The sequence below is a fragment of the Schistocerca piceifrons genome, chromosome 2 (genome assembly GCF_021461385.2).
Source record: "Schistocerca piceifrons isolate TAMUIC-IGC-003096 chromosome 2, iqSchPice1.1, whole genome shotgun sequence".
NCBI lineage: Eukaryota > Metazoa > Arthropoda > Insecta > Orthoptera > Acrididae > Schistocerca > Schistocerca piceifrons.
In genome coordinates this window covers 563,064,530-563,089,949 of record NC_060139.1, presented here as the reverse complement: position 1 = coordinate 563,089,949, position 25,420 = coordinate 563,064,530, and the positions used below count along the sequence as shown (strand labels likewise).

Below are 25,420 nucleotides of genomic sequence, written 5' to 3'. Positions count from 1 at the left end.
AAGTGTCATTAAGAGTCATTCTTTGTTTTTGTATATTTGTGTTTTTATGGACGGGAAAACATATGTTGTAGTTTGATCTATGTTTTCAATTAATTAAAACGGAAATATTCCAACAGATATAAAATTATTTTACGACCACATTTTGCTGTCCTTGCTAGCATCTAAGGCCGCTTTTCAGAGGAGCTGGGGGAGAACGCACCTAAAACCAATATTTTTTGTTACTTTTTTATTTGAGTTTCAATGAATGAAACAATTAAATGTTAAAATGATGGAAGTGTTTAAAAAAACATGATTGTACAAAATTAATTGTATGTTCTTTTTTTTTGCCGTGGTAGGAGCAGGAAACAGGTGGGCAAAATTTGCACGCAAGTTACAAATGCTCGCTGAGAATTGTGAAAGCAGGGAAACCCTTTTCGGCTGGGAATCTCATCAAGGATTCCCTGGTCGACTCGGTGGCTTGCATTACTCCAACAGACCTCACGGAAAAATTTGAAAAACTAGCTCTTTTGCCTCAAACTGTTGCTCGCCGAGTCGAAGATATGCCCTCAGATATGGAGCAGCAATTAATGGAGAGAACGGCAAACTTCATTTTCTATCACTCTTGATGAGTCCGCGGACTTTGCGGACATGTCTCAGCTCATCATATTCATTCGAGGTGTCGACGACAATCTGCGTGTCACAGAAGAATTTCTCTACCTTATACCATTAAAAGACACAATCATGGTTTGGATATTTTTCTAGCCGTCGAAAATGTGTTCGAGTCAGTGGGTTTAAAATGGGAGCACCTGACCAGTGTAACAACGGATGGAGCGCCTGCGCTACGAGGGATACACACTAGATTTCTGAGTTACGTCAGGTCAAGAATGGCTGAAGTTCACTGTTCCTTATTTGCGGCAGCCCATTGTCTGATACATCAGGAGGCACTTTGTGGAAGATTGTCAACGTAAAAAATGTTATGGACACAGTTCTTCGAACGGTTAATTATCTTCGATCACATGGACTCAAACATCGCCAGTTAAAAGAATTTCTGGCTGATATCGAAGCAGAATACCAGGACATCCCCTACCATGCTGAAGTAAGATGGCTGACCAGAGGAAAGGTGCTTCATCAGTTTTTCTCCTTGAGGGGCGAAATAAATACTTTTTTGGAAATGAAAGGACGTCCAGAAGATTTACTTTGTGATCCTAAGTGGGTGTCGAATTTGGCTTCTTTGAGTGACCTTACTTGTCATTTAAATACTTTGAACATTTCACTCCAGGACGACAATCACTCTGTTGTTGATTTAGTGCATATGAAGCATTTAAAAAAAACTTATTTTGTGGGAAAAACAGTTGCGCGAGAAAAATTGTGGACACTTCCCTGCACTACACAACGCTAAAGAAGATGTGGATTTTTCAGATTATGTTCAAATCATTTGCGAATTACAAGAACTGTTTGAAAACAAATTTTTGGAGATAAGTGAGCTTCAACCGGCCTTAGGTATATTTGTTAGCCCGTTTTCCCTTCGGGCAGAGAACGTCTCACAAGTGCTTCAACTAGAGCTGATTGACCTGCAGTGCGATATCCACCTGAAGGACCGCTTTCTTATGTGTAAAACTCTGGATGACTTTTACAGCTGTCTTCCACGAGAGAAATACCGTCTTTTGCCCTAGCACGCAACCAAAGTTCTCTCAGTGTTTGGTTCCACGTATATTTGTGAGCGCCTTTTCTCTTTTAAAGCTTGCTAAAACTAAGAACCGTACATTACTTGGTGATAAAAATTTGACTAATTCTTTGAGGTGAGCAGTATCTTGAAATGTTGTACCAAACCTAGACAAAATCATTTCCTCGAAAAAGAAAAATGTGTAAAATGTTAATTGTTTTCTTTAACAATATTGACTGTAAGAATTAAAGAGCTTTAAAACCTTAATTTTTTAAATTATTTTCAAACTTGATCAGTTAAAACCATTACGTACAAAACAGCAAACTAAGCATCCGATTTCTAAACTCTGAAAAGGGATACAAAAAGCTGTAGCACGAAGTACAACAGAAAATATTTACTTGTAACTATTAACAGTAAGAATGAGACTCTATATCCCTTACATAAAATTATTTCTAAAATAGGAATATATATGACTAGTTCATTTAAGAAACTGATATATTTTTCTGAAGACACCTATGGTACATATGACGAGTGTGCATGTGCAGTACTAATAGAATCAACCTGTGGGTCAGAAAACTACTAAGTTATTCTTTGGTTCTTGTTTTGGATATTGTTTCCATAGCTTTGCGTAGTAATTCTGCCACAAGAACATTAGTTGTTACCTAAACAGTAAATGGTTTGCTTGTTTTATTGCTCATGGACCTCTTTTACAGAGGTGCGATTCCTCTGTTATTTTGTTTACGTTGGATCTGACCACGGGACAGTCCAGCGCAGAGCAGTGCTGTGCGGTATCACTCACTCCGCAGCTGTCTCTCTTGCTCCCATGATGACAGTAGCGGCACACTACACTGCCTTGCGACCGCGGGGTGCGGACGCGCCCGCCAGGTGCAATTCTTGGATGAGCATGATGGGAATTCCACTGTTAAACATAGCAGAGAAAATGAATAGCTAAAAAAAAATATGCTGAAGGCTTTTATGAAGGGGAAGATTTATCTGGTGACATGATAGAAGAAGAAATTGGAATCGATATGGAAGACATATGGAATTCATTATTAGAGTCAGAGTTTAAGAGATCTCTGGAAGACTTTAAGAGTAAATTAGGCAGAAGGGATAGATAACATTCCATTGGAATTTCTAAAATCATTGGAGGAAATGGCACCCAGGTTGGTGTGTAGAATCTATGAGACTGGTGACATACTATTTAGACTTTCAGAATAATACCATCCACACAATTCCCCAGATAGCAAGGGCAGATAAGTGTAAGAAATATTGCACAAACAGCTTAACAGTTCATGCAAGCTGACAATACTAATATACACAACAATGTAAAATAAAAACTGAGGATCTGTCAGATGGCTATCAGTTTGGTTTTAGGAAAGCTCTTGATAATGGAAGCAAGATGGAAGAAAAATCTATAAAGTGGAGCAAAATAATTGAAATTTCAAAAATAATCAGAATAAACTATAGGGAAAGATGGGTAATATACAATACGTACAAAGAACCAAGAGGGAACAATAAGACTGAAAGACCAAGAACAAAGTGCTCTGATTAAAAATGTCGTAAGACAGAGATGCGGTATTTTGCACTTACTGTTCAGTCTATACAGGGTGTTTCAAAACTGATGGTAAATATTCAGGGATATGACAGGAATTATCATTCAAAATCTAAAAAGTCATGTTGACATGGGCTCTAAAACGCTTACCTTCAGGACTGTGAGCAATTCTTGATCTTCGATGCTGTGAAACAAATCTCTTCTACTGCAAGCTCTTTGCTTTCCATATTTTGGGAAGTGATAGTATGGACCAAAACAAGAAAAAAGTGTCCAATAAACATGTGCTCTTAAATGCCTACCTTAAAAATTATGAGCACTTGTTCATTAGAAGAATTGTGTTTCAAAGTAGCGAAGATGAGAAAGTGCCCATAGCTCTAAAGGTATGCCACATGTTTACTAGACTTTTTTTCTTGTTTTGGTCCATACTATCACTTCCCAAAACATGGAAAGCAAAGAGCTTGCAGTAGAAGAGATCTGTTCCACAGTATCAAAGATCAATTGCTCATAGTCCTTAAGGTAAGAGTTTTAGACCCCATGTTCACTTGACTTTTTTATTTTGAATGATCATTCCTGTCATATCCCTAAATATTGACCATCAGTTTTGAAACACCCTGTCTTGTGAAGAAGCAATGACGGAAATGAAAGTAAAATTCAGCGGTGTTGGGTGAAAGGGTATCAATGATAAGATTCACTGATGATATAGCTATCCTCAATGAAAATGAAGAAGGATCACAGGTTATGTTGAATGGAATGAACAGTCTAATGTGCATAGAATATGGATTGAGGGTAAACCATAAAAAGACAAATATAATGTGAAACGAGAATAGTGGGAAACTTATCATCAAAATTGGTGATCATGAGGTAGATGAAATTAAGGAATTCAGCTGCCTTGGAAGCAAAATAACCCATGATGGTTGAAGCAAGTAGGAGATAAAGAGCAGACTAGCACAGGCAAATAGTGATTCCTGGCCAAGAATAGTCAGTTGGAATCAAACAGAGGTCTTAACATTAGGACAAAATTTCTGAGAATGTATGTTTGGAGCACAGCATTGTATGATAGTAAATCATGGACATTGGGAAAACCAAAGCATCCGAGATGTGATGCTACAGAAGAATGTTGAAAATTAGGTAGACTGATAAGATAAGGAATGCGGAGGTTCTTCACAGAATCAGTGAAGAAAGAAACATATGAAACATTGACAGTTTAGATTGGATTAGATTTACTTTCATTCCAATTGATCTGTAGTGAGGAGGTCCTCCAGGATGTAGAACATGTCAGAAAAACAACAATACATGACAGATATTTACAACTAAAACAAATAAGCTAACGTACCATTTCACAGGTCCCAAGTGGAATGATCATCATTTTTTAATGTAAGAAGGGACAGGTTCACAGGACATGTGTTAAGACATCAGAGAATAACCTACATAATCCTAGTGGGAGCTGTTAGTATAGGAGAGCAACTTTTGGTGGGCCATGTCAACACAGTAAGAAGACTGATAACAAGAAAAAGGCAAATGCTAAACCACTACACCTTTAGTCAGCATGTGGCATCAAAAATTGCCAGATTTGTGCCTGGCCCACCCAGTAGGATGGGAGTATGCTACAATCTTCACTGAAGTGTTCAGAGGAAGCACATGGTCCTGCTTCTAGGGACTGCTGGCAGCAATTTCACCTCTGTGAACACCTCTATGCATTTAAGTCTGACTGACAGCTTTTCTGGTTTGTGGAGAAGGTCTTTGGTGGAAGCTAGAGATGGCCTCCATTGGCTCCAACTATGATCATTGTTGATCCCCTTTGGTTGCTGGGAGCTTGTGTGGAGATCATAATGTTCAAACATTCATCACCCCCCCCCCCCCCCCCCCATTCCAATTGCAGAAAATGGAACCTTGGTTCAAGCTAGGATTCCAGTCAAAGATGTGAGCCCACACATGGGAACTGTACAATAATATGCTGTGTGCATGAGAGATGGGGCTGTTGGTCTAAGAATAGCAGTTTGAAGAAATTTTGGGGTGTGCATTCATGTAGCACTTCGGCTGGACTCCATCTGTTGACAGATGTGGACCTATATGTTGCAAGCAAGCTCAAGAATACCTTCTGAGAAGTAGCTGTCCTCATAATTATGTGCATAAAGATTTTAAATGTCCTCAGCAACCAATCTATTTCAAAATTTGACACTATGTAGAACAGAGCTGTGGTCATGTTCTCTGTCTTGTTATTTTTGATGAATTCTTGGGCTAAGATGCCTTAAACTGAAGGCTGTTGACAGAAAAGCCTCAATTGCAGATAGGGTAGCCAGGGAATGGATGGCTGGTGCTGTCATAGTAGTGACCATTTGTGATATGTATGGGAAGTTATAGAGGACACCAAAAACTAGCAACCACATTGCTCTCTGGAGCAATCTGGCAAAATTAACACATACTACTTGCTAGAGGTGCTTGGGGCAGCACTAGGGTTAAAATATTGCACCATGGCTGCATGATAGTGGGTGCAGGCCTTGCAATTCTGAACCATTTGTGACATCAAAAACAGATCGGTATATGGTGTCAGTGACTTTAACTGCACATACTACAAGGTGCTGTGTGCAGAAGCTTGAGTTTGCCTTGGTGGAGCATGAATAGTATGGCAGCCCAACATTCAGAGTCATCTGTGGGTAATTAGAAGACATGTTAGTTATGTTAAGGTGATGTTGCAATGAAAATTACATCTATAACGTGAGGTCTGTGTCCATAGGTTGATGTTTTAGATTAGATTAGATTAGATTAGATTAGTTTTTCATTCCATAGATCCATGCTGAGGAGATCCTCATGGATGTGGAACATGTCAATTTTTTTTAAAACTGAAATAACAATACTAATAGTATGAATATATACACTACATCATTTGTTTCTATTAAAAAATTTGTCAGTGGAGTAGAAGGAGTTGGCCACTAGTAAGTCTTTCAGGCTCCTTTTAAACTGATCTTTATTTGTAACTAAATTTTTTATGTTTACTGGCAAATTATTGAAGATGAGTGTTCCTGAGTAGTGGACCCCTTTTTGAACTAAGTAAGTGCTTTTAAGTCCTTTAAGTCCTTGTACAGATCATTTTTGTTCCTGGTATTGTATGTATGAACTGAGCTGTTTGTTGAAAAAAGAGATATATTATTTAGGACAAATTTCATTAAGGAGTAAATACTGAGAGGCAGTAGTTAGTATACCCAGTTCTTTGAAGAGGTTTCTACAGGACGTCCATGAATTTACTCCACAGATAATATGTATTACATGCTTTTGGACTCTGAAAATTTTTGCTTGACTTGAAGAGTTACCCCAAAATATTATACCATATGACATTATGGAATGAAAGTAGGCAAAGTATGCAAGCTTTTTCATTTTTATGTCGCCTTTGTCTGCTAACACTTGAATTTCAAATACAGATTTGTTAAGGCGTTATGGGCAACCTTGTTATCAGGAGCTTCTGTGGTGGCTAAATAATGAATCATTGTTATTGTATCCTAAAATAAGTACTTAACATGGCTGTAATACTGGAACTAAAACAATCTCTTTAAAAATTTAGAAGTTTAACATTAGTACAGACAGGAATCTGATACATTTGTTTACATGCTGTCGACAACCTGCCAAAGCATGTTAAATGGGTTGAGGGGAACACAGTGGGTTCTAAACACAATTAGAGAACTTTCTCTTTATCAACATGTTCTTGTATAGTGAAGAGTATTTTCATACAAATTCCTTAAAAGTTATCTTCTTGATTGTAATACAATTTACTTTAGAATTTTATAGTTATAACCAGTAATAATTTCAAGTCACTTGAAAAACATATGTTTTCTTAGTTTTTTTCTACATCCTTGAAACTCTGGTACGTGTACCTATGTAATTGATACATATATTGTAACAGCATTTTATCCATCACTATTCATAATGACTATATTTTTCCTTTTGATTACATTTACTGTTTATATTGTCTATCACACAACACTGATATTCCTGTAGAAATATGGGATAAGTAAATATTTCCTTGTCTTCCTTAAAATACTGTCAAATAGTCCTGTTGAGAATATCTCAGGAGGACTTCTAAGCAAATTTAAATGAAGTTGAGATATGCTGCAATTATAAATGAGAGTTAAAGCTTATTCCTTGTGATACATCAAAAATATGAGAAGTCTTCTCCTTTGTGGCCTGTTATGTGTCAGTGTAAATAAATTCATGTTTATTGATGTGTCAGTAGTGATGAGTTTTATATATTATAAAACAGAGAATCTTGATTTTTATCAGAAGATACAACCATTAATTTCTATCTTTTTATCTTTGCAGTGACTCATACATTTTACATCCATTAATTTTGGTCAACACAGAATCATTTCTCATTTGAATACAGAGTTTCTTTGTTACTTCTCAGTAAGTAGCAGTGTACTACCTTTTAAAAGTATCAGGTAAATACATTGCTACCCATGTAGGTCATATACATGTAAAGATAAGGCTGTAGAGACATTATGTTGTAATAGAGAAAGACCTACACTTAACGGCCATATTCCAGAATATTGCTACATTAATGTAATTTTTATGACTTCAGCAAACTTTTTATTGATGTAAACATCAGATAAAAACATTTGTGTCTGTACACAGGGGAACAAAATTATGCCTGGACAAGTGGACGGAAATGTGACTTCCAAGGATGCAATCGAACTGATCTGCTTCCTATAGATATTAATGGTTGGTATTGGGCAGGCACTTTGCAGAAAATACCACCTACAACAGATAGGTTTAATACTGACTGGAGCGATGATGGTGGGTATGTAATACACATTATATCTTTTTGTACATAGATATCCTTAATCAATTTAAGTTTTTTCTAAATTTGCTTTCAAGCAACCTGTGATGTGTATTCCTTTGATAAATAAGGTATTAGTTCTTATTTAGATCTGATGTCAATTTTTTGTCACTACCAAGATTTATGATTTTCTTTACATATGAGAGCCGCACCTGTAACTAAATGAAAGATTTTAATATTTCCCATATGTCTTTTTGGTTTCCAAATCGGTCTCAGTGGCAGATTTTTGTGACGTTTTCCACATCTCTGCTACATTGGAGAGATCTGTGGTAGGCTATTACAGTCGAGCAAGTTATTTGTTGATTATTGGGCATGCATATTTCAATGTTTTATAATTTAAGTTGTCAACAGATCATCAACACTAATTATTAGTCAGTTTTGACTCATGTGGAATGTGCATGCCATTGTTTGAAGCACATGCTACTGGACTTAACAGTTAGATAAAACAACAATAAAACCACTCTCACTTGTCACTCATTTTTCAAAATCATAGAATAATTAGAATTTATGCTGAACTACCACAGGCAAGCCAATTTCTTACAGCTGCAAGTATGAGAGAGTGGATGGGATGTAAATTTGACTTCTGGTTTTAAACTTTTTGTGGTGTCACCACCATACACCACACTTGCTAGGTGGTAGCTTTTAAATCGGCCGCGGTCCGCTAGTATACGACGGGCCCGCGTGTCGCCACTATAAGTGATTGCAGACCGAGCACCGCCACACGGCAGGTCTAGAGAGACTTACTAGCACTCGCCCCAGTTGTACAGCTGACGTTGCTAGCCATGGTTCACTAAGAATTACGCTCTCATTTGCCGAGACGATAGTTAGCATAGCCTTCAGCTAAGTCAAAAGCTACCACCTAGCAAGTGTGGTGTCTGGCGGTGACACCACACTTTTTATTTGCTGTTACAACATAATATAGTGTACACCACTTTCCTACATAATCTCTTGATTTAGAAATACACTTAATCCTGCTTATTGGGAACTTCTTGGGTTTTAAATTTTTTTATTCCCTATTACAACATAATATAGTGTTCATCACTTTTCTGCATGAACTTTGGTTTAGAAATACACGTAACCCTACCGATTGGGGACTTCTTGAAGTCAACATCATAAAAAGAGTGGCATTGTGTCACCAGCCAGTTGCACCCTAAGTCTTCCACAGTTGTCCAATCAAAACATTTGTCTCCTAGTGCTTTCAGTATTGTCCATAGAGGTGAAAATCACAGGAAAACAGGTCTGGATTATAAGGAGGGTGCTCGAGTAGTGTCCATCTCTTTTCTTCTAATTTCTCATGAGTGAGGTGGTCCTCTGAATTTTCTCAATAGCATACCATGAAAAGAACATAGTCTTCCCTCTGGGGATTCCCACTTGATTTCATGAAGTGTTGCTGATATGTAGATAGAAGCTCTTCTGTCTCAAGGCAATTTATTTGAACTGAGAAAATGTTCAAGAATTTTGAATCAAACTGATATCAAGTATATTGGTCTGTAATTTTCTGAATCTATTCTTTTGCCTTTCTTATATACAGGAGTCATCTGTACTTTTTTCCAGTCATTTGGAACTTTGCGCTGGGTGAGAGATTCATGATAAATGTGAGCTAAGTAAGGAGCCAATGCTGTAGAGCACTCTCTGTATAACTCAACTGGAATTCTACACTCCTGGAAATGGAAAAAAGAACACATTGACACCGGTGTGTCAGACCCACCATACTTGCTCCGGACACTGCGAGAGGGCTGTACAAGCAATGATCACACGCACGGCACAGCGGACACACCAGGAACTGCGGTGTTGGCCGTCAAATGGCGCTAGCTGCGCAGCATTTGTGCACCACCGCCGTCAGTGTCAGCCAGTTTGCCGTGGCATTCGGAGCTCCATCGCAGTCTTTAAAACTGGTAGCATGCCGCGACAGCGTGGACGTGAACCGTATGTGCAGTTGACGGACTTTGAGCGAGGGCGTATAGTGGGCATGCGGGAGGCCGGGTGGACGTACCGCCGAATTGCTCAACACATGGGGCGTGAGGTCTCCACAGTACATCGATGTTGTCGCCAGTGGACGGCGGAAGGTGCACGTGCCCGTCGACCTGGGACTGGACCGCAGCGACGCACGGATGCACGCCAAGACCGTAGGATCCTACGCAGTGCCGTAGGGGACCGCACCGCCACTTCCCAGCAAATTAGGGACACTGTTGCTCCTGGGGTATCGGCGAGGACCATTCGCAACCGTCTCCATGAAGCTGGGCTACGGTCCCGCACACCGTTAGGCCGTCTTCTGCTCACTCTCCAACATCGTGCAGCCCGCCTCCAGTGGTGTCGCGACAGGCGTGAATGGAGGGACGAATGGAGACGTGTCATCTTCAGCGATGAGAGTCGCTTTTACCTTGGTGCCAATGATGGTCGTATGCATGTTTGGCGCCGTGCAGGTGAGCGCCACGATCAGGACTGCATACGACCGAGGCACACAGGGCCAACACCTGGCATCATGGTGTGGGGAGCGATCTCCTACATTGGCCGTACACCACTGGTGATCGTCGAGGGGACACTGAATAGTGCACGGTACATCCAAACCGTCATCGAACCCATCATTCTACCATTCCTAGACCGGCAAGGGAACTTGCTGTTCCAACAGGACAATGCACGTCCGCATGTATCCCGTGCCACCCAACGCGCTCTAGAAGGTGTAAGTCAACTACCCTGGCCAGCAAGATCTCCGGATCTGTCCCCCATTGAGCATGTTTGGGACTGGATGAAGCGTCGTCTCACGCGGTCTGCACGTCCAGCACGAACGCTGGTCCAACTGAGGCGCCAGGTGGAAATGGCATGGCAAGCCGTTCCACAGGACTACATCCAGCATCTCTACGATCGTCTCCATGGGAGAATAGCAGCCTGCATTGCTGCGAAAGGTGGATATACACTGTACTAGTGCCGACATTGTGCATGCTCTGTTGCCTGTGTCTATGTGCCTGTGGTTCTGTCAGTGTGATCATGTGATGTATCTGAACCCAGGAATGTGTCAATAAAGTTTCCCCTTCCTGGGACAATGAATTCACGGTGTTCTTATTTCAATTTCCAGGAGTGTATATAGACCCTTACAGCTGCTTCTCTGTGCCAGGGATGCCTATTAAGAGCACTCTCTGTATAACTCAACTGGAATTCTATATAGACCCTTACAGCTGCTTCTCTGTGCCAGGGATGCCTATTACTGTGTCATCCATGTGGAAGTCTGTACTATGGCCAAACAACAGTATGTTTATATTATCCTCCTGCTTGAAAGGTTTCTTAAATGTGAGATTTAAAACTTCAGCTTTCCTTTTGCTGTCTTTATTGTCACACCAGACCGGTAATTCAGTGACTGGATAGAATAGAAGATCCAGAATTTTCTCAAGTTCTTGGCAAGATCTTTTGCTAAGGTGTTATAGTGGTAGTTGTTGTACGTTTTGCTCATCAGTCTTTTTTTAGACATACAAGTTTCTTTTAATTTTTGCCTATTGTAATTTGAGCTTTATTTTTTGAACTGACAGTGAAACGGTCTCTGCTTCCTTAGCAGTTTCCAAATTTTGTTATTAAACCATGATGGGTGTTTTTCATCCTTAATCCGTTTAGTGGCCATGTGATTTTGCAGGGTGTGAATTACAGTCCATTTAAACTTTATCCACAATTCCTCTACAACCATCATACGGGAACTAAATGATGTCCATTATGTGCTCTTCCTAACAAAAATGCTCTTCTAGCATTACTGATTAATTTATTAACTTTAACAACAATCATTATTATGATATCATGATCTCTAATGCCTGTTTTTATATTGATAAGTCTAGGCCTATTTGAAGCTACAAGGTCTAAAATATTTCGTTATCACCATTTTTTTGGAAGATTACTCTTCTCAGTTACAGAGTGCACTATTAAACTCCCCTTAATTTTAATTTCACGCATGTCATCCCATGTCTACATTATATCTATTTGCTGCTACCTTGTGCAAGTCTTATTATTTTTAGTTTCTTTTACAGTATTTTCGCTCTATATCTGACATGTTTGAGTTCACTTTTCCTCATGATCTTTCTATTTGTTCTCTCATAGGAGAATTGTACTTTCCAAATGTAAGCTATTTCCCATCACTGCTGGCCTTGCTAATTTTCTACATGATTGTAAATACTACTACTAAACTTTGGCATCATCATTCTAAACAAAAACAACATTGCTGTCAGGCAAGATATAAAGGCTATCACTGATCATAGTAGGCAAAAGTTGATCATCACTATGCACAGTGTGTATAAAAAACACAGGTAAGCCCTGCTAGAGAACATGTAAAGAGTCCTAGTTTCAGCAATATGATGGGAAGCCTCTTATTTTAAATCTGGTGTCAGCACTATATTTCAGCCACTTATGAATGCAGTTGCATCACTTTTCAAAGCATATTTCTAAAAAGAAATTGTAATGAGCACACCAAAGGTCATGTTAAGAAGCCATAGACAAGTCAAAATATGCTATAAAAGAGACATGAACAGAAGGTTGAATCCAAGATTTCAAGTAAAGCTGCCAAACTGAATCCACTGCCCCCTTATTAAAGCCAATGTAAAATTTGAAATAACACATTCGACTATTCTGATGGAGACCATAAGTGTCATTCTCTTCTTGATGGACTATGACATTTGAGCTGTGACAGCACACTCCCAGCTAAACACATTCCTTTCTTTTTATGTGTCTAGGTTAGAATATCATACTACCAAATCAAGACTTTGTCATTCTTAAAAATGTTGGTCAGATATCAATATAGGTATATTTAAATCATTTGAGAACTTCACTACTTTTATTTATTTATTTATTTATTTATTTATTTATTTATTTATTCATCCATGGAACAATAAATATTGTATGGATGTCGTCAGTTTACAACACATGAGCACACATTTACATTTACAATGAAACAGGTTTCTCATATTTTGTGTAGTTTTTATAACCAGTCATACACACATTTATAATTACATAATATTTTGGTGATAATGTCATATGTTGCTAATAATCTACATCTATGTTAAATATTCTTTTACAGTATAACAACTTTTACTTACTAGAAAGGTTTTAAGCTTTTGTCTGAAAGTGAGGGGCTCATTTATTTCTTTAATTTCTTGTGGTAATTTGTTATACAGTTTTATCCCATTATAAAATATACTTTTTTGCGTCTTTACCTTGTTCTTTCTATCTAGGTGGAGGTGGTGACAAGCTCTTGTTTCATGGTCATGTGTTAGGCTTTTTGTGTTGTACATGTTGAGATTTTTCTTAATGAACATTATGTTCTGAAAGATATACTCACAAGAAACAGTTAGAATTCCTAGCTTTCTAAATAATTCTAAACAGCGGGCCCTGTTGTTGCTGTTTGTTAGTATCCTTATGGCTCTTTTTTGTACTTTGAACACAGTTTGTATGTTACTGGCACTTGTCCCCCAAAACATGATCCCATAGCTGAGGACTGAGTGTAGATATCCGTAATATGTTATTTTAAGACAGGTATTATTGCATACCAGTGCAAGGATTCTAAGAGCATAGCATGCTGTGGATAATTTCTTTGCCAAAATGTTGACATGGTTTGTCCATTTCAGTTGGCTGTCTACATTCATCCCTAAGAATTTGGTACTTGTTACACATTCTAATTCATTATTATTAACTTTTATTCTATTGGCATTGTGTTTTTGTTCAATTGGAAGTTAATATAGTTAGTTTTCTTTACATTTAGGGTTACTTTATTTTTTAATGACCAGTTGTGGACATCATTGAGAGCCTCGTTTGCTCTTTCTGACAGTTGTGTTGGATTTTCACCTGTTATTACTATGTTGCTGTCATCAGCAAAAAGTATTTTTTCTCCATGTCTGATACTTTGTGGGAAGTCGTTAATGTATATAAGAAACAATATTGGGCCTAATACACTTCCCTGTGGGACGCCTATATTCACATTTTCTGGGTCAGACAGGTGTTTTATAAGGGAATTGTGAGATATAATAATATGTCATCTACTCCCTAATCAAATACTATGCTTCCCATAAAGAACAAACCTGGTTTACTTGAAATTCACCAAGCAGCCATGCAGTTGAGAAGAATTTTATTTTTCTACCAGTTTTGGTAATTTGTTATGCCATCTTTAGGCCCCATATGCACCTCTCAAAAATGATCAATATTGGCATACTGGGGCCATATGTTTCTGGATGTCATGAATTTTCAACTGCTTCCTTCAAAGACTTAGCTGCAAGTTACAGTTGCAATTTGCAAGTTTGTTATAACTTCAAGTTGAACAAATATATTTCAAGGAAGACGCAATACATGAAAGTCACAGATCAAGTAAACAGAGTAAGAGGTGTGTACACTTTAACAGTCAAATCATAACTGAGTTCAAGTCTAGTGGCCGCTGGCTCGCTGGCCGCTTAGGTGGCGCTGCTTCTGCATGGCTGGCAGACAGTGCCGCATGTAGAAGACGCGCATAACTGCGCGGTGGCACTTTGAAAGATCGGCGAGTTACAACAAAGTTGCAGTCAAGTTTTTGAAGGAAGCACATGAGAATTAACTGCCGTAACTGGTAGTGAAAATAAAATAAAATAACTTCTGAATTGCACAGCTGTTTGGCAAATTTCATTGTTAAATATTTGACCAACTGCTGTCCCACGTCCACAGTGGATCAGCTGAGAATCTGTTTTACTGTTATGTGGTTTTGTTTAATGAAATGAATTTCTGGTGTGAACAGATGCAAGGATTCCTCAGCTTGAGTGTATGTCACACCAAGATAAAAGTATTTTTGTCTACATTGTTCCATGATTCCCCCAAATCTAGCTCTTACCTTCCTTTGTGTGAGACTTCCCACTTCAGTTTCTAAATAATCTCAGTGATGCAACTTTTTCGTCTGTAGTCTCCGACTATATACCTAGCTGCCCTCTGTTTACTTGTTCTATGTACTTTGACAGGTATCTTTGCTGGAGATTCCATATCGCTGCAGCACGTTATGTGTTCTTACTAGAGAATATAGTCTTCCTCCAGTGTAATTGTGCTTGCAGCATTTAGAACCTTAACTAATATATACAGAGATTTATATGCTTTGATTACTGCCTCAGATACATGTTGTACCTATGCAAGCTAGATATCTGCCACAACAATGAGACAACAAAACATTGGATGCTACAAGTAAAATTATAAAAAATCTCTATATAATATTTACAGAGATTGAAAGGGGCTGTGTATTACATGATCTGAAAACTATATAAATATTTAGATGTTTGTTAGCTCTGTATCCAGTGGATATTACTTCAAGGGTGACGCAGAAACAGAAAGCCATTTTTGAGTCAATTATGATATCAAATTTCAACACAGGACACTCCAAGAAATCATGTAACATATAAAAAAATCTATCCAGAGAAGATGAATCACAATTATGAGGAAAAAAGCTTCTCTTCTCACTGATAATAAATACTGGAACTTTTGTTGCTACTTAGTACAGTTAATACAGTGACTGCTGATCAGTGTATGGCACACTACATGATTTGACAACATATTTCTTCAGATAATGGGGCCATAGTAATGGCAATCAGTGTGTTGAATGACTTTAAGCCAGATGGGTAATGAACACTTCACAGACGGTTAAAATATACAGAGTTTATAAAGAAGTGTTGAGTATTTTGAGAGATGGTAGTAACCATCAAACCGAAAAAGAAAGTTTCAATAAACGTGGCTTCTAAAACATGTACCTTAAGAGCTATGAGCACTTGTTCATCTTCAATACTGTGAAATAGATCTCTTCTGCAGCAAGTGCGTTGCTTTCTGTATTTTGGGAGGAGGTAGTATGGACCAAAACAAGAAGAAAATGTCTAGTAAACATTGGCTCTAAAATGCATACCTCAAGAGCTATGAGCACTTGCTCAGTAGAAGAGATGTCACTGACAGCAGTGAAGATGAACAAGTGTCGAGGGTCTTAAGGTATGCATTTTAAAGCCTATGTTTACTGGATTTTTTTCCTTGTTTTAAGGATTACTACCACTTGACAAAATATTTTGACACGTTTATAACACTGTGTGTAATAGCAATGTAATTACTTTTCGATAAATAAAACTTTTAAGATGGCTCTCATATTGCATTTATTGATCAGAATAAATTATAGTTTGCAACACAACAAATGCTTATAAACAAATTCAAAAAGTGCTATTAATGACAATGACATGTGTGTCTCCATAAAGGAAGTGTTCACTGCTTTAAATATTTAAGAAGATAGGGGTCAATTTATACCAATGAAAATGTCAATTTTAGAGAGGCACTTCATTCACATCTACATACAGATAATACCGCAGAGTGTTGTTCATTATTTCAAAGTTTTGTTCATAAATCATTGTTTCAAGGTCCATAACACAAGTGCTTGCCATGAAGCAGTCATTCACTTCTAAATTTTGGTATTGTGTACATAATCTCATACCAATAATAAAATAAGTAAGTGGTTTTATCTTAATTAATATTCCTGATAATTTGAGTCATTTATAATGTGAACATGCCAGAAGATTGAACCATAAATGAAGAAAAATATCATAACCTCTTCAAGCTTTTCCTTTAATCTTTACTGTGTATTAATCTTCTTCAAGAGAAAAATGTGTTGTAATTGTGTAAAATGGAAAAAAATAAAAGCTTTAAAGTAACATGTTATTGTACATGCAGTAGTGGTATGTCTTGTTGCTTCTTTTCCAGTGAATTGTAGAGTGTTACAAAAAGGTATGGCCAAACTTTCAGGAAACATTACTCACACACAAATAAAGAAAAGATGTTATGTGGACATGTGTCCGGAAATGCTTAATTTCCATGTTAGAGCTCATTTTAGTTTCATCAGTATGTACTGTACTTCCTCGATTCACCGCCAGTTGGCCCCATTGAAGGAAGGTAATGTTGACTTCGGTGCTTGTGTTGACATGCAACTCATTGCTCTACAGTACTAGCATCAAGCACATCAGTATGTAGCATCAACAGGTTAGTGTTCATCACGAACATGGTTTTGCAGTCAGTGCAATGTTTACAAATGTGGAGTTGGCAGATGCCCATTTGATGTATGGATTAGCATGGGGCAATAGCTGTGCCGCGGTACATTTGTATTGAGACAGATTTCCAGAACGAAGGTGTCCTGACAGGAAGACATTCGAAGCAATTGATCGGCATCTTAGGGAGCACAGAACATTCCAGCCTATGACTCGCGACTGGGGAAGACCTAGAACAATGAGGACACCTGCAAAGGATGAGGCAATTCTTCGTGCAGTTGACGATAACCCTAATGTGAGCGTCAGAGAAGTTGCTGCTGTACAAGGTAACATTGACCACGTCACTGTATGGAGAGTGCTACAGGAGAACCAGTTGTTTCCGCACCATGTACAGCATGTTCAGGCACTATCAGCAGCTGATGGCCTCCACGGGTACACTTCTGTGAATGGTTCATCCAACAATGTGTCAATCCTCATTTCATGGGCCCCATGTTCTTCCACCTATGCTCAATGGAGCACGTTATCATGATTTCATATGGGATACTCTACCTGTGCTGCTAGAACATCTGCCTTTACCAGTATGACACAACATGTAGTTCATGCACGATGGAACTCCTGCACATTTCAGTCGAAGTGTTCGTACGCTTCTCAACAACAGATTCGGTGACCGATGGACTGGTAGAGGTGGACCAATTCCATGGCCTCCACGCTCTCCTGACCTCAATCCTCTTGACTTTCATTTATGGGAGCATTTGAAAGCTCTTGTCTATGCAACCCCGGTACCAAATGTAGAGACTCTTCGTGCTTGTATTGTGGACGGCTGTGATACAATACGCCATTCTCCAGGGCTGCATCAGCGCATCAGGGATTCCATGTGACGGAGGGTGGATGCATGTATCCTCGCTAATGGAGGACATTTTGAACATTTCCTGTAACAAAGTGTTTGAAGTCATGCTGGTACGTTCTATTGCTGTGTGTTTCCATTCCATGATTAATGTGATTTGAAGAGAAGTAATAATACGAGCTCTAACATGGAAAGTAAGCGTTTACGGTCACATGTCCACATAACATATTTTCTTTCTTTGTGTGTGAGGAATGTTTCCTGATAGTTTTTTGTAACACCCTGTATACAGTATAACAGGTCCACTCAAAAACATGCTAACATATTTCTCAACACTCTTATTATTTATCAGTTTGCCCTCTGGGTAATTTCAATCTGAGAGTAAGAAATTTAAATTTGAGTACACATTTTAAATGTAAATAAATCATTTTTCCATTAGCTCTTTGAAAGTTAACATATTCGTCACATGTACTGAATATTTATGTATATGGAAATACCTCGGTGATATTACGAAGTGCTTGGATTGCAGGTGTATCTAAAAATATTATTTTGTTTGCAAAAGTTAGTTTCCATAATTAGTAAATTAATATTTTTATATGCACTCAATGTCATTGTCAATGTATTGTTACAATAACAGGTTAGGCTATCCTCAACCTGATAACCGTGAGAAGCTGCAAGGGGGTTCAGAAGAGTCTTGCATAGCAATCCTAAACAATTTACACAATGATGGATTACACTGGCATGACTTAGTGTGTGATCACCAGCTTCCATTCATTTGTGAAGACAATGATGAGTTACTACAAATAGCAGGAATACCCAAACCAAGTTCTTCTGAAAGTTACATAGTCAATTTGTTACTGGAGCAAAACCCAGAACACCCTCCTGAAACAGCAGTAATGATCGAAATAGAACAGCTTGCTCCAGATTTTTATGAAAATGTTGATGAAGTTGGCCAGGAAATGTAAGGTAAGTTCTTGTGACTATACTTTATAAATTTTATTTAAAGTGGTTTACAAAAGAAGGTAAGCAAGCAAATAAAGACCTTTTTTGAGAGTATCTTGTTACTAACATCTCATTTTGGGTTTCATAATGTTAACCGCTAAGAATGCTTCAGTTTGTGACAAAAATAAATTATATGCTAAGGATAATAGAGTCTCCAATATTGCTGATGATGCTAGCATACTGATCAATGACCAAAGCCACCCACAACGGCCATAGTTAAAATGATAACTGTACTGACATATAAAAATCTATACTACCCAACTGCAAATGACAACAGTGACACGGCCATTAATAGCAACATTTAAAATAAAATTTCTTGTCTAATCTTACTGTATAGATCTCAACAGTACATCAATTTGTGCATTTTTGTTAGAAATAGAAACTAAATAGAACATGCTTAAAATACATGAGAAATGGAGACTTTGAAACGTAGAGGATACACATCAAATGTATTTTCCAGAAGCTTAATATGTGCTTATATACCTCCTTGCATTATAGGTTCTTAAAATATAACTTCTTTATTCGTTTCTAAGGATCTTTCCCTCCCCCCATGAACCATGGACCTTGACGTTGGTGGGGAGGCTTGCGTGCCTCAGCGATACAGATAGCCGTACCGTAGGTGCAACCACAACGGAGGGGTATCTGTTGAGAGGCCAGACAAACGTGTGGTTCCTGAAGAGGGGCAGCAGCCTTTTCAGTAGTTGCAGGGGCAACAGTCTGGATGATTGACTGATCTGGCCTTGTAACAATAACCAAAACGGCCTTGCTGTGCTGGTACTGCGAACGGCTGAAAGCAAGGGGAAACTACAGCCGTAATTTTTCCCGAGGGCATGCAGCTTTACTGTATGATTACATGATGATGGCATCCTCTTGGGTAAAATATTCCGGAGGTAAAATAGTCCCCCATTCGGATCTCCGGGCGGGGACTACTCAGGAGGATGTCGTTATCAGGAGAAAGAAAACTGGCGTTCTACGGATCGGAGCGTGGAATGTCAGATCCCTTAATCGGGCAGGTAGGTTAGAAAATTTAAAAAGGGAAATGGATAGATTGAAGTTAGATATAGTGGGAATTAGTGAAGTTCGGTGGCAGGAGGAACAAGACTTCTGGTCAGGTGACTACAGGGTTATAAACACAAAATCAAATAGGGGTAATGCAGGAGTAGGTTTAATAATGAATAGGAAAATAGGAATGCGGGTAAGCTACTACAAACAGCATAGTGAACGCATTATTGTGGCCAAGATAGACACGAAGCCCACACCTACTACAGTAGTACAAGTTTATATGCCAACTAGCTCTGCAGATGACGAAGAAATTGAAGAAATGTATGATGAAATAAAAGAAATTATTCAGATTGTGAAGGGAGACGAAAATTTAATAGTCATGGGTGACTGGAATTCGAGTGTAGGAAAAGGGAGAGAAGGAAACATAGTAGGTGAATATGGATTGGGGGACAGAAATGAAAGAGGAAGCCGCCTGGTAGAATTTTGCACAGAGCACAACATAATCATAACTAACACTTGGTTTAAGAATCATGAAAGAAGGTTGTATACATGGAAGAACCCTGGAGATACTAAAAGGTATCAGATAGATTATATAACGGTAAGACAGAGATTTAGGAACCAGGTTTTAAATTGTAAGACATTTCCAGGGGCAGATGTGGACTCTGACCACAATCTATTGGTTATGACCTGTAGATTAAAACTGAAGAAACTGCAAAAAGGTGGGAATTTAAGGAGATGGGACCTGGATAAACTAAAAGAACCAGAGGTTGTACAGAGATTCAGGGAGAGCATAAGGGAGCAATTGACAGGAATGGGGGAAATAAATACAGTAGAAGAAGAATGGGTAGCTTTGAGGGATGAAGTAGTGAAGGCAGCAGAGGATCAAGTAGGTAAAAAGATGAGGGCTAGTAGAAATCCTTGGGTAACAGAAGAAATATTGAATTTAATTGATGAAAGGAGAAAATATAAAAATGCAGGTAGTGAAACAGGCAAAAAGGAATACAAACGTCTCAAAAATGAGATCGACAGGAAGTGCAAAATGGCTAAGCAGGGATGGCTAGAGGACAAATGTAAGGATGTAGAGGCCTATCTCACTAGGGGTAAGATAGATACCGCCTACAGGAAAATTAAAGAGACCTTTGGAGATAAGAGAACGACTTGTATGAATATCAAGAGCTCAGATGGAAACCCAGTTCTAAGCAAAGAAGGGAAAGCAGAAAGGTGGAAGGATTATATAGAGGGTCTATACAAGGGCGATGTACTTGAGGACAATATTATGGAAATGGAAGAGGATGTAGATGAAGATGAAATGGGAGATACGATACTGCGTGAAGAGTTTGACAGAGCACTGAAAGACCTGAGTCGAAACAAGGCCCCCGGAGTAGACAATATTCCATTGGAACTACTGACGGCCGTGGGAGAGCCAGTCCTGACAAAACTCTACCATCTGGTGAGCAAGATGTATGAAACAGGCGAAATACCCTCAGACTTCAAGAAGAATATAATAATTCCAATCCCAAAGAAAGCAGGTGTTGACAGATGTGAAAATTACCGAACTATCAGCTTAATAAGTCACAGCTGCAAAATACTAACACGAATTCTTTACAGACGAATGGAAAAACTAGTAGAAGCCAACCTCGGGGAAGATCAGTTTGGATTCCGTAGAAACACTGGAACACGTGAGGCAATACTGACCTTACGACTTATCTTAGAAGAAAGATTAAGGAAAGGCAAACCTACGTTTCTAGCATTTGTAGACTTAGAGAAAGCTTTTGACAATGTTGACTGGAATACTCTCTTTCAAATTCTAAAGGTGGCAGGGGTAAAATACAGGGAGCGAAAGGCTATTTACAATTTGTACAGAAAGCAGATGGCAGTTATAAGAGCCGAGGGACATGAAAGGGAAGCAGTGGTTGGGAAGCGAGTAAGACAGGGTTGTAGCCTCTCCCCGATGTTGTTCAATCTGTATATTGAGCAAGCAGTAAAGGAAACAAAAGAAAAATTTGGAGTAGGTATTAAAATCCAGGGAGAAGAAATAAAAACTTTGAGGTTCGCCGATGACATTGTAATTCTGTCAGAGACAGCAAAGGACTTGGAAGAGCAGTTGAATGGAATGGACAGTGTCTTGAAAGGAGGATATAAGATGAACATCAACAAAAGCAAAACAAGGATAATGGAATGTAGTCTAATTAAGTCGGGTGATGCTGAGGGAATTAGATTAGGAAATGAGGCACTTAAAGTAGTAAAGGAGTTTTGCTATTAGGGGAGCAAAATAACTGATGATGGTCGAAGTAGAGAGGATATAAAATGTAGGCTGGCAATGGCAAGGAAAGCGTTTCTGAAGAAGAGAAATTTGTTAACATCCAGTATTGATTTAAGTGTCAGGAAGTCATTTCTGAAAGTATTCGTATGGAGTGTAGCCATGTATGGAAGTGAAACATGGACGATAAATAGTTTGGACAAGAAGAGAATAGAAGCTTTCGAAATGTGGTGCTACAGAAGAATGCTGAAGATTAGATGGGTAGATCACATAACTAATGAGGAGGTATTGAATAGGATTGGGGAGAAGAGAAGTTTGTGGCACAACTTGACCAGAAGAAGGGATCGGTTGGTAGGACATGTTCTGAGGCATCAAGGGATCACCAATTTAGTATTGGAGGGCAGCGTGGAGGGTAAAAATCGTAGGGGGAGACCAAGAGATGAATACACTATGCAGATTCAGAAGGATGTAGGTTGCAGTAGGTACTGGGAGATGAAAAAGCTTGCACACACGTAGGTGCACTATACATACAACAGAACACTGTACTTTAAATATGGTAATGGAAGTCCTGGCAGCATGGAGAGCTGCATCAAACCAGTCTCAGGACTGAAGACCACAACAACAACAACAACAAGGATCTTTCAATGACTCAGTGTTTCCATTATTTGGCCAGTTGTTACCTTCAATCATTAAATTATTTACATCCTGCCAGGACTTCCATTACCATATTTAAAGTACAGTGTTCTGTTGTATGTATAGTGCACCTACGTGTGTGAAAGTGTTACCATACATATGTGTGCATCAATTAAGTGATATTACATACTGTTCCCATGAACGATGATTCCATTTTATTGAAGAATAATTATCAGTTATATTTCTGTTTAGAGTATACAAAATTACTGATCGTGTTACTTTATTTTGTGCTGAAGTTTCTGTTCCCTTTATGCTTGTGTAGCAAAATCAGCTTAACCTAATCACAGGTTCTGCAACATTGTTAGTTACATCACATGAGCAAATGACATCTTTCACTGAAAATTTTTTATTATTGAGATATTTATGTAAATAAGTAACATTCACAGATCATGTACATGTGTTTCTGACATTAAATAAGCATCGTAAGCCAGTCATTTTGATTAAATAAAATGTGGCAAACAGTAATTTAAATGTAACTGTTCATTTAACAGTTAACTTTCAATAATCTATTTGAAAATCAGTAACCTATTTGGATCAAATAAATATTCTCTCACTGAGCAAGTGTGGCAGAGTTTCACAGTTGCTCATGTAGGTGGGTTGATGACACATGGGTGTGATTGAAGTATTACCTCTCATATGGTCTACATGTGAATGTTTCTCGGAAGAGGTTACTTACAAAATTAATTTATGGGAACTTTCATTGTAATAAGAACACTGTCTGTCCAGTCCCTGTGATTTCCAATCATTTCACTAGTTATTTTTAGGGCAAATGTTTCCAAAAGACAGAGCTGCCAAGTAAGTTTCAACATTAAGCTATTAGTGGAAAAACAAAACCTGCATCTTTGACAAAAAATTGCTGATAATCAGAATACAACTGCATTTTTTTACTAAAACATAAGAAGTCTGTTACATAATAAACATGAACTTTTCATATCAATGCAGTAAACTGAAAAATCTATACGTATTTCTACTGATGAGTTTTGTGTTCTAGAATGCTGTTTTAAAGTTGTAGACAGTGAGAAAATTCAAATTTTTTGTGACAAAAAGTTATCTAGAAATAATGGCAAATTATGAGTTTAATTTTATTATTTCTCTGGCTGTGGAAGTATTATCATAGGCATGTTTACAGGAAACTGAGTGTCAGTTAGTAACATTACTCATAATTACAAAGGATTACAATGGTAGGTAACATAACAATATTAGTTAATATTTATAAAGAGCAGTCATAACTTTTTTAATCTAATCAGAGGAGACTAAACTTCAAATTGTGTTACTTTCTTTTACTTTTGTTTTTGTGTTCCCTTTATACTTGTGTAGCAAATGCAAATACTTAATCCCATTCTTTGCTGTAATGATAATTATTAAATGATGTACAGTAAACATCTTCTGTTGAAAAACATTTATTAAACTGATATTTCGTTTACTAAGTAATGTTTATGTGTTGTATACAGTTGTTTCTTTCATTAAATGAGTATCATGAGCCACTTGTTTTTGGTGAATTACAGAGGGCAGGCACCAACCATAAGTAAGTTGTGGTGGATGACACACAGTGGGAGCTCGCAGTTAGAGGAGTGGACACCATTTACTACACATGACCCTATCAACAAGGCATTAAGCAATCTATAACATGCGAACACTCTCATGTCAGTCTGTGTAACTTAGACAAATATGTTGAGATGTAGTTATAACCAGATTGGGCACACACACTGTTACGATGACAATGACGAAACACTATCATGCACTCATAATACAAGAGAAGGTGGATGCCGGTAAATCATTCTATCCTGTATCAGTCCTGCTCCACCATGCTTTGCAAACAGCAGTCTTATTCTGGCCTCTTCACTGATCTCCTCACCTCATTTCCTATCCTCACCCACCCCTCCAGTGCTCCCCATGAGGTTCACCATGACAGCTGGCACTATATTGCCACAATGCAGGAACCGCCACCCCTGCACCCTTCCACCCGACAAATGGAGAACCATGCAGCCAAGATCAAGGCAATGATCACCACAGCATGTGTGCTCCACACCTCCAGGAGCCTGTGGGTCTCTGCACTACTCCTCGTGCCAAAGAAATATGATTTGTGGCATCTGTGTGGGGACTTTCAGGTACAAAATGCCAGGACAATGCCCAATCATTACCCTGTTCTGCTTTTGTACAACTACAGCACTGACCTGTGCAGTGCAACAATCGGTTTTAGCAAAGTGGACCATGCAAAATCACCCTGAGGATGTGGAGAAGATAGCCATTATCAAACCTCTTCGAGAATGTTTTCTTGCTATTTGGGCTCTGAAATGCCATCCAGATGTGATAATGCTTCCTTGGCAACATCTTACACAGCATTTTACAGAGAATGATATCCTGATTTTCTCATACCACACCAAGTAGCACTGCTGCCTTCTCTGGGAGCTGTTCTTTCGCCTCCAGGAGGTGGGAGTCATCAACATGCAGAAGTGCATTTTCTATGTTCCAGAGATCTGCATCCTGTGGCGCAGGATATCATCTGCAGGCTCACTCCCTTGATGAGAAAGTTCAGGCCATGTCCAAGTGCCCACACCCCATGACATACAAGAAACTCTGCACATTCCTCAGGATGGGGAATTTCCTTAG

At 38.5% G+C, this 25,420-nt stretch overlaps 1 protein-coding gene across 1 annotated transcript in view; it reads left to right on the top strand.

The window, feature by feature from the left end:
* Nucleotides 1–25,420, top strand: part of LOC124776817 — a 98,131-nt gene that overhangs the window by 33,903 nt on the left and 38,808 nt on the right. Inside the window, exons 2-3 of the mRNA XM_047251967.1 lie at nucleotides 7,818–7,983; nucleotides 18,491–18,819. Of these exons, the coding sequence (XP_047107923.1) occupies nucleotides 7,818–7,983; nucleotides 18,491–18,818 (494 nt within the window). The 3' untranslated portion in view covers nucleotide 18,819. The remainder of the gene's footprint in view (nucleotides 1–7,817; nucleotides 7,984–18,490; nucleotides 18,820–25,420) is intronic.